General features: G+C 42.4%; 2 protein-coding genes across 2 annotated transcripts; one reads left to right on the top strand and one right to left on the bottom strand.

The window, feature by feature from the left end:
- The first annotated feature begins 815 nt into the window (after positions 1-815).
- Positions 816-3,382, top strand: LOC125307369 (extensin-like). The gene is made up of 5 exons (XM_048263308.1): positions 816-843; positions 1,161-1,223; positions 1,345-1,389; positions 1,854-2,014; positions 2,324-3,382. Exons 2-5 carry the CDS (start codon positions 1,172-1,174, stop codon positions 3,059-3,061), a joined length of 996 nt encoding a protein of 331 aa, XP_048119265.1. The 5' UTR covers positions 816-843; positions 1,161-1,171; the 3' UTR covers positions 3,062-3,382.
- Positions 3,383-4,266: 884 nt separating this feature from the next.
- On the bottom strand, positions 4,267-9,735 carry cops6 (COP9 signalosome subunit 6). Its single transcript, XM_048263478.1, has 10 exons — positions 9,629-9,735; positions 8,918-9,043; positions 8,516-8,647; positions 8,214-8,302; positions 7,448-7,510; positions 7,210-7,257; positions 6,823-6,937; positions 6,206-6,298; positions 5,755-5,855; positions 4,267-4,839 (listed from the first exon to the last, which is right to left on the bottom strand). The coding sequence occupies exons 1-10, from the start codon at positions 9,669-9,671 to the stop codon at positions 4,699-4,701; spliced, it is 951 nt and encodes a 316-aa protein (XP_048119435.1). The 5' UTR covers positions 9,672-9,735; the 3' UTR covers positions 4,267-4,698.
- Between the last annotated feature and the right edge of the window lie 6 nt (positions 9,736-9,741).

The following is a 9,741-nucleotide window of genomic DNA, read 5'->3' as shown; positions in this document are numbered from 1 at the left end:
GCCATGGTCTCCGTTTGTAAACACTATAGGGGAAATGTATACAAATGAACAGCCTGTATAGATGAATGTGTTTGACATGCATCATCATCAGTAACCATTAGTGGGTGTTTTGGTGCCCCAAAAAGGTTGAGAGAACCTCTGATCTAGTCTAGAGTGGTATGTGTAGGTTTGCTTGTAATTGTGTCCTTTCCTTGATAACACTTTATTTTACAGGGTCCTTTTTCCAGTGTACTGTATCTACATAATGAAGTACAGTCTAACAGCCAATGTAACAATATATCACATACTTATGTTGTCCATACATAACCTACTCTTTCATTTCCCTCGTGCACTTGCCTTGAGTGGAATCTCAATAAGTTGGTTAATGTTAAGAGTCCCAAAGGTCACCCCATAGCCACGTTTTGTCCTTCCCTAAAGAGAGGCCACTTTGGCAACGTATTGTAACAAGCACTTCTTATAACACATGTAGTAATGATCTGTAGAAAATAGCAGACATATCTACATCAATAGTTGCCAGGAAGACAAGGCGTCAGTTGATCTGACGCGTGTGCAGGTAGCCTATTATATTAATTATATTTTACTACTTCTGTCCATTTTGGTATGCTTGCCATTAGGCTGTATCTGCTCCACGTAGACTGGTAGGCCTAATTGGTACCAGAGGCATCTGTACGGGTTCTTTATGACGAGAAGGAGGGGACTGAAGGCAGGGCTGGGGATTACCTGCAGCCTATTGGACAAACGCCTTCCATGTCTCCGCTTGTTAGAATAATTTACATTATACTGCACGTATAAGAGTGCAGAGTTTGCAGCTCAAGGCAAAGGGGCCTCGCATCATACACACAGGTGAGTTGTTGACTGGTTTATTCTGTAGAGCAGTGAATAGTAATGCTTCATATTTTGAACAATAGTTTAAAAGACATCAAAGTTACGGCGTAATGATACGCTTTTGAATTTCTTGCCGTTTGTTTAGGATTATTCACCTGTTGCTGTAAACATTTTCATTACATGTTGTTTAATCACATGCGATAAATTGTTAGATTGAGGTTTAGTTTTTTATTGTTATAATGGTGATAAATGTAGCCAGACCTTGCTTTTTTATAGTGACATTGGCAGCGTTCTGAGAGTGGTTCAAACCTGCTATAACTACCTCCCACTTGCAGGTGGTACAAAGATGTCCCTACTGTGGCTAGTGGGGGTAGCATGCTGTCTCACAGCACTGCCAGGTTGGCAAAATCCTAACAGTTTCTTACAATACATTTCTGGAGAATATAGTGTACATTTTGCAAACTATTCAAAGTTCTATATTTAGACATCACTGTAATATTGTAATACTTCTTACTACAGGGTGGATTGATGCCAAGTCTTTGTTGAACGTTATTCAACCAGAAGGTAATTTGTCATTGTTTTTTGATTGTTTTTTTGTCTCCAAGTAATATGATGTGGGAAAACAAAATTTGGGAGGGATTGTTTAATGTCCTCAGTTGTTCAGATAAAAAAAAAAAAACAGGTGGTATGATTAAATATTGATCATAAATCTTTTTTCCATCTGTCTCGGAATTATTTCATGAAGAGTTTTCATGGACTGGGTGTGGTATCGAAACAACAACATGCCATTAGCCTAAAACTGTTTCCTCTTGACTGTTGGCTGAACAAAACAAATCTGAATCTGAAATCTAATTATCCAGTGGGACAGAGCCTCTTTGCCTTAATGTCATGAACTGACATGACAAAACTCCATGGCAAAAGATTTGGGCAAAAAATCTCACTTCCATGATTAAACTCAGGGGTTTTCCCAACCGTACCTTTTTAAAATGTGTGCATGTACATGTATCTCCCACTGTTCCGTATACCAGAGACCCTGCCTGCTAGTGCATTGAGTATTGACTCGGAGAAGGCCAATGACTTCCTCCACCACTCCCGACCCAAGAGGAACGTGGACCAACGCTGGTACCGAGCCTCTCCAGACTTCCAGTCCTACTACCGCTACTACACAAGCATCGGACACACAGAGGGGGTGAGAGGCAGGGCTTGGGTCTGAGGGACTGGGTTGAGTAAGTGGACTGTAGTTAGCCTATGGTTATGAAAGCAAGAATTCTGCATTAGCGTGTGATGTGGCACAGAAAGCGTAAGGTTGTATTGTCTTTAATAATGCTTCCACAGATTAGTGAAGTAATTGTCAATAAAGGACTTCTTTTTCATTCTCTCATCTGTCATTGTCTCAACTCTCTCTCTTTCTCTCTTCCTTCATTCTTTGAGCCTCTTCTTTCTGTTTCATCCCCTCCCTGTTCTCGGTCTCTTTCATTGCCTCCCTCTGAAACTGCAGCTCTATGAGATTGATAGGCTCAGGATGCTGTACCAGCAGATGCGCCACCTGGAGCATGTGTACGGCCCCAATGCCTCCTATTACCAGAACAAGCTGGGGATGCCCACCCTGAGGTGTGATCCATCGAAGGACAAGAAGTGCCTAGTACCCCCACCCCAGAAGGGCCCACCTCCACCACCCATGAAGGGTCCCCCTCCTCCAGCCCCACAGAAGGGGCACCCTCCCCCACCTCCCATCTCACATGATGCTGATGTGATCTACCTGTGCAACGCCAAGGACCCTCTGTGCAAGCCCCACATTGTCTACCTGCCCACCGGGGCCGTTCCAGTGCTTTGTGACCCTCGTTACCACCCATCCTGCAAACTCCACAAAGTACCACCTCCCACCTTGCCACCCCTGCCTCCTCCTCCTCCTTCTCCCAAAAAGTCGGAGCCCCTCCCTCCGCCCGTGCCAATTCGCTACAAGGGCATGGAGTACGACTGTGACCCCTACTGGGATCCCGACTGTTTGATTGACCACCCACCGCGCCCAATCAAAGGCAAGGCTATGCCCCCTCCACCCCCACCACCCCCCGAGGAGGAAGAGGAAGAGCCTGAGGTAGAGGAGCCACCACCGCCAGCACCAGTGGCCAAAAAACACCCGTACCCATACCATTATCCCTACCCCTACCCCTACCAGCACGAGCTGTATGACCCGTACCTTCACTCCTACCCAGGCCCAGACCCAGACAATGAGTAGAGCCTGCCACCACTGAACCGCAAGAAGAAGCGGACGAAGACGACCACATGGTACTGAAAGCCTGTAAGAGCTTTAACGCCAGTGTCTAAAGAGGACACTGTATGCAGATCACAGTGAGTTCAGATGAAGGTATTAACTAAGTTCTTTTGAGATTTTAAAGTCATTGTGGGCCCACATTACTATGCACAATTGTTAGGCGTTGTTAGGCCAACTTTCCAGAGCTCCTACAACTGTAATTGCATTACGTCTTAGTCAACCACCACTGATTTTCTGACAGGTATTCTGAGGAAACAGAAATAAACATTCAACTTATTTCCTCTCTTTCAGTGTCTGACTACAATATGACAACTTTATAACTGTGTGACTACAACATATGACAACTCTATAACATTGATGTTTTTAATTGAGCAACAGCCATACGTTTTGACTTCCCCATGAAATATACTGTTGCCACTGTAATGTTTATAACGGGAAGCTCTAAACCCGAGATGGTGATTTAGGAGCAGTAAGGTCATATTAAAGTCTTAAAGGTTTTCAAGCTACAGCCGCACAAAAATAAAAAGCGAGACGCTTATTAAAAACAGAGCAATAACTAAAGCCTAGGAGGGGATTTGGGTCAATTTCTGCCACCTTTGCATTTAATGCCCAACTAAAAGCTGACTCGTACCGCGTTAATAAGGCTACCCATCTCCTATTTTCCAGCAGTGGCTCGTAATTCGTTACCCCCTGCCTTGCAAAGAACACAGGGCACTTTACCTTACAACAGCCCTTAAATGACTTCAAAGGAAACAGTAACTGCAAACACATTCTCACCTACGGGCCTGTAGACTGCAGAGCCGCTGACATAGCAGCAGGTGAGGTTTACAAGAACGCTCTCATGATTACGGGTTTTGTTCCTCCTGTTCCCCCAAGAGAGGGTCTGCCTGTTGTTAGTTCCTGTGCTATATGAAGAGTAGTGTCATACCAGTGATGTAAAGAAAGATGGAAATTCTAAACATATAGAATTTAGGTTATGGCTATGAATACACAAGTTATGCATAGCCTGTGTATATCAACACACTTCACTGACCCATCCAAAATGAGCACCTATTCTTACATAAGGTTACCAAAAGAGCCTGTAGACTGTTTATTGGAATAAACACTTTCTTATAATTGTTATTTACTATTCAATAACTCCAGAAACATTTCACATCAGAACACATAAACAAAATCAGTAGACGTTTATTTTTCTCTCAAGAACAAACAGAATAATTTCAGCAACAACAAAAGAAAGAAGCAAAAGGATACAATGGAAGTTTGTGTAAGTTCAAGTGTACCAGATGCCAACATTATGCACACTCGAACACATAAAAAAGATGAGTGTGTCTGTGTGCAATTACGTTTACAATTGACCTGCCTATGTTGTATTTGGTACAGCTACTCATCCAGTCTTTAGCTGTGCTTGGCTGCTTTACATCACCCCATAACTGTGACAACTAAATCACGGATTTTTTGTTTTTTGTTAAATAACTGTTAGTGAAGGAACACCAGCGAGCAAATGAGGATCCGCAGTGCATGCTGCCTCTTCTGAATCCTCTCTCTCCTATAGTCAAAGGCCTCCCATCCTTGGGGTATGTAATAGTTTTTTTGTTCCTCCTTCAAAAGAACAGGCCCCTCATTCTTCGACCGATGCCTTGGCGGTCATAGAGGACGTTGAATTTATTGATGAACTGGTTCATGCTGTTGCAGGTCTTTGTGATGGTGCCCAGGTAGGCCATCAGACCTACATCATTGCATTGCTGGAATAGAACAAGGTAAAGTGATTCAGAGGGATATACAAAGAGACAGAAAGAGACGCTTATCCACTGGCGAAGTGAAATAAAACCTGTGTCCAGGAAAAGAAGTCTTGTTTAACCACATACATTCACTATATACAATGCATTCTTCACGTTTAGCCCTGGGAACACTACACAGAGAGGAACAGGAAGCCAGACCAAGAGTAGGAAGGCACCAGGAAATAATCATTGTGTAGTGAGTGTATAGGGTGGTGCTTAGTCTTAATTAGATACATATCGTTTAAATGTATACATTTCCCTGGTTTCTGGTTTTGGATGAACTAGAGTGGTGGACACCGAAATTTTGACGATTGGTCCTGTCTCGACTTTTCTGACTCGTTTTGAATCGCCTTTGACTGCTCAGGGTGGCTGCCAACAGGCATACTGTAGTAGGCTACTCAAACATGTCCTAAAACAACCCTTAACATTCGTTTTCAAAACTGTGCAACTCACCGAGTGGTTAGTGGTGTTCGTTGATGTTCCAAAACAAGTAGCGTAGCGAAATACAGTTTCTGTCGTGTTTTATTTGGCATTTTGTAAAATCCCATTGATTTCTGTTGGAAGACTCATTGCACGTTGATATTACTGCGCCACCGTCTGTGCTTCAGGTTCAAATATTGAGTGGAAGTTTATACACGGTTGTGAGGTGTCTGAATAAATAGTTCCACAATAGGCCTAGCAAATAAGACGGCTGGAAATCATACATTGCGCCGATATATTTGCTTTTAATAGTCAACGAACTCCACTAACCACTCGGTTAAAGTTCTCTTAAAGTGCTAAAAACCGGAATTTTCCTTCAACTGAAATTCCATTTCCCTGTGTACATGGCAAATGCTGAGTTGAGTTTGAGAAGAGACATTTGGTGGGGCAGCAACTCACATCATAGAAGTCAGTCTTGAACTTGAGTGTGCTGAGCACAGGCAGTCGGTGGCACAGAGCATTGGCCTCACGCAGAATTTCATGGTTAAAGGGCACCTCACCTGGGCAGGGTCACACCGCAGAGAGGAGAAAATGCAGTTTATTACCACAATCTCTATGTTAATCAATGGCAAACAGAGCAAAAATATAATGATTTAGTCCTTCTTCTTTTGTAAATTAGAACACTGCACCTCTATCTATAGTGTAGCAATAGATTATGTCAGATACACGAAGATCAGAAAGTTTCCTAATTGTCATTTCATATTTCCCCTCAACCAGTGAGTGGAAAATAAAAGGTTGTATTTGCACATAAAACTGCACCAATAGAAAGTACCAGTGCATATGGTAGGAGCAAGTTAGGTGTGTGGGGTTGTTAGAGGAGTTAGGAGAGGAGATACTCCATTCTGCCTACCTGCTTCCACTGCTTTGACGTACTCTAGGATCACCTTCACCCGGCTGTGGAGCATTTTGATTGCACTGTGTTGGGCAATGAGGTGCTCTGCCACTAAAAAACAGACCAAGGGCCATTATTTCAATTATAGGTAAAATGCAGAGTCCTAAAGAAAAACTCCGGTCTAAAAATAACATAGGGGGCCCAAACTTAAACCCGGTGCAACGTGGCGCCAAGCTCAACGCAAGTCTTGTTCCACTCTTACACCCAAGGCAATGATAAATTTTTCGCCATGCACTCCAGTTCAATTCAGAACTGCACCCATAGGAGCGTCATTTAAAAAAACCAGTAGGTGTGGTCAGGCACATGATCCAAAATCATTATCTTAAAACCCAGGGCCCCCCCAGGGTCTATTTTTCTATGGTAGTGAGTGTAAGCTTTCTTTGGGGACCAAAATGATGTTACTCAGAGTAGTTCTATTGCAATATATATGCAATTACGACTATGGACTAGGCTTAAAAATATCTTTACAATACTCATCAACAACCACATAATACTTTCAGACTAACAATAACACTTCCTTCAGTGTTTCATTACACTTAGTTGTTTGTTTGTTTATCAGTTGTGGGCGTAGTTACCTGTGGAGTTCTCCCCCGTTCCGGTAGCAGTCATGCGTGCCACGTGGTCCACTCCTATCCGCTCTGCCTCCTCTGTGGCCAGAGTGTAGCCGAGCTCCGCAAACAGCATGGTGGCCTAGGACCCAGAGCATACAGAGGGAGGGGGATACTTAATGCACACACATTTCATTTGTGAAGCGAACTTGGGTGACTTGAAAGGCACTTTATAAATAACATTTATTATTATTATTACTAATTACCGGTAGTATCAGAAATTCTTAGTGCATGATATGAAGCTCTGGAGGATATTTTAATCTTCATATGCTGATTGGACTAAAAAACCCAAATACAAGTGATAAATGGCTATGTTAACATCTTTGTATGAAGTACTCATAAGATGTAAATTACCTCTCCATTGATGATATCAATGACAGATTCGTACACACTGACAGGGAGCTTTGGGGTGAAAAAGACAAAAAAAGAAAAGAGAAACTGAGAAAATGAAGCAGACTTTTTCACATCACCACACGTCCCAATTCACTAACACAGATTATTAGTGTTAAATTACTGTTATCATACTACGCACAAACTAACAATTCATGTATTCATTTATCATTTAGATACTATCCTCCCTAATGCTACTCACATCAGTATGCTTTGTCATGGGGTTAAGTTTGAGGAAGAGGGGACTCTCAATGATCTCGCACACCTGCACATGAGACAGAGGAAAGAATAAAGAGACATTAAATGAGCCCCGGCTGTGGCGCAACTGGCTGGGGCTCCTGCACCGTACGCCGGCGACCCGGGTTCGATTCCCGCCCCGTGGTCCTTTATGGATCCCACCCCGACTCTCTCTCCCTCGCTTCATGTCATTCTCCACTGGCCTGTCATTAAAGGCATAAAAAGGTAAAAAAAAATATACTTTAAAAAAAAAAAGGGACATTAAATGAGCCCAGAGGTGCGTTCAAATTCCTTGAACAGAGGTGAACATTTGCGGCGGAACGTGTTTGTATGAACAGATACATTTGAAAGATTTTCTGTAAACATTCCATCTTCCATGGTAACTCTTCATCCAACTTCTTACATGTCTGCAGAAAACTACCTCCTCAAACTGTTTGCCAGTGTTTGCTGAAAACTCAAGGCACTTGTGGGTGTGTGGCTGAAGTTGATGCCCTCTGTAACTCATCTTGAGACATTTAATTTTCTTTTATCCAATCCTGAGTGATGTTATTTGTCTTTAACTATTATGTTGCTCTAACATGATAACTAAAGTATATGCATTGTATTATTTATATAATATATAAGTGACATTTCTACAACAACAGACTTAACTGCTCTGTGTAGTTCTGTGCATCTGCACACATCAAAGCACCAAAAGAAAAAATCCCTTGTCTTGTATCTAATCCACTCACCTGCTTATGAATGTGGATGTCTGATTGGTCAGGGGGCCCGCCTGTTGTGTACCAGCCCAAGAACTCCATCTCCTTAAAAACTTGTTTAACTAGAGGGACAAAGGTGGTGTGGGACAAACAGTCTTAGAATAGTGACAGAATGATGGACATGTTTACATTACTTCTAATTTGAATCTCAAGATAAAATGTATTCAACCTTAATATGGGTAGGGTTAAATCCCCACATACCTGTTACATAATGCATATAGTGCACATATTCGTAAACAGAAATACAAAACACACACACAGGTACACATACTCACATTGTTCTTCTTTTGTATAGTAGTACTCTTTGTCAATGTGTACTCTGTCATCCACCGTATGGGACAGAAGCTCAAAGGAGTTCATCACCTCAATGTTTCTACCCTCTTGCTTTCCAATTAGGGCACCGATCACTGAAAAAGAATATACACCACTAATCATCACATTACTGTTCTTGTAACAGGCTTCACACCTAAAATTTATATACTAATGTTAGTCTGAAATCAAATCAATAAAAAGACTATCTGGTGAGCAAGTTTTCGCACATTCCACTCAGAACCATTTGTTAAACTGTATGAGATTCTGTAGACATAATAGACAATAATCATAAACTTTCCATCATACTTGGCACAGAAAGATGAACTGACCATGACGTGCGAGTGCCTAGGCCATTCTCCACTTACCCTGCATTGGGCGTCCCTCCTGGGAGCGAATGCGTATCCAATGATCAGAGATGTTGAGGATGACCAGCGGGTGCAGGGCAACAGACACACTCCCGGTCACTCCGGAGGCCATGACGCTGGGGCTTGCTGTGTCATTATGAAGTGAGTGAGATGTCATTTACCATACATTTACATAGTGAACCCATCCTAAAGACGCAACAAGTTTATCCCGTTTTCCGCTGAAGTGCACTATAAAGAAGTAGCGCAGCATTCCTAACACTGACTCTTCTATACAACGTCGTGAGGTGGTACAAGCACAACTTTGCATACAAATCTATGGATCTGAGTTTATGTTGACAGTGTGACTGTGGCTAGCTTGTTGTCATTGATGATTTTGCTGATCTATGGGGCAGTTGGACAAATAGGCCCAACCAACGATTTCAATCATGTTGTAACCTAAACAGGGACGCACCGGTAGTTATCTAGTGGCAGAAATAAATTACATTAAAAAATGCTATGGCAATATAAAGCTAACAGTAACCATTTGCCATTCAATCGGGTAAGTTAAACAGCTAAGCTAACTTAGGTAGCTAGCCATTGCATTGAACAACGTTCATGAAACAACTGTGCAAGTGCCTCGAAGTCGTTATTCCGTTAGGCAATGCAGAATGACTGACTGTCTGATATTCTCGAGGAAGACACTATTTCGCTCTTAAATGTAAATACACTTACCTGCCCCGTCCACTTCCATTCCACCACCATTGCTTGTCGCCATCTTGTCTGACTGACACCTGCGCAAGCGCGCATGGTTTTGTGAAGCCGAAAGAATAAGGTACGGTAAATTG

The sequence above is a fragment of the Alosa alosa genome, chromosome 14 (genome assembly GCF_017589495.1).
Source record: "Alosa alosa isolate M-15738 ecotype Scorff River chromosome 14, AALO_Geno_1.1, whole genome shotgun sequence".
In the NCBI taxonomy this organism is placed as follows: Eukaryota; Metazoa; Chordata; class Actinopteri; order Clupeiformes; family Clupeidae; genus Alosa; species Alosa alosa.
This window is presented reverse-complemented; position numbering and strand designations above follow the sequence as displayed.

Excerpts from the sequence above, each read along its gene's own strand:
- LOC125307369 (XM_048263308.1), top strand. The coding sequence starts at position 1,172 with ATGTCCCTACTGTGGCTAGTGGGGGTAGCATGCTGTCTCACAGCACTG. Across the intron at positions 1,224-1,344 it reads CTGTCTCACAGCACTGCCAG|GGTGGATTGATGCCAAGTCT; the intron begins GTTGGCAAAATC and ends TTCTTACTACAG. Across the intron at positions 1,390-1,853 it reads GAACGTTATTCAACCAGAAG|AGACCCTGCCTGCTAGTGCA; the intron begins GTAATTTGTCAT and ends TCCGTATACCAG.
- cops6 (XM_048263478.1), bottom strand. The coding sequence starts at position 9,671 with ATGGCGACAAGCAATGGTGGTGGAATGGAAGTGGACGGGGCAG. Across the intron at positions 8,303-8,515 it reads CTATACAAAAGAAGAACAAT|TTAAACAAGTTTTTAAGGAG; the intron begins GTGAGTATGTGT and ends TTGTCCCTCTAG. Across the intron at positions 6,938-7,209 it reads TTGATATCATCAATGGAGAG|GCCACCATGCTGTTTGCGGA; the intron begins GTAATTTACATC and ends TCTGGGTCCTAG.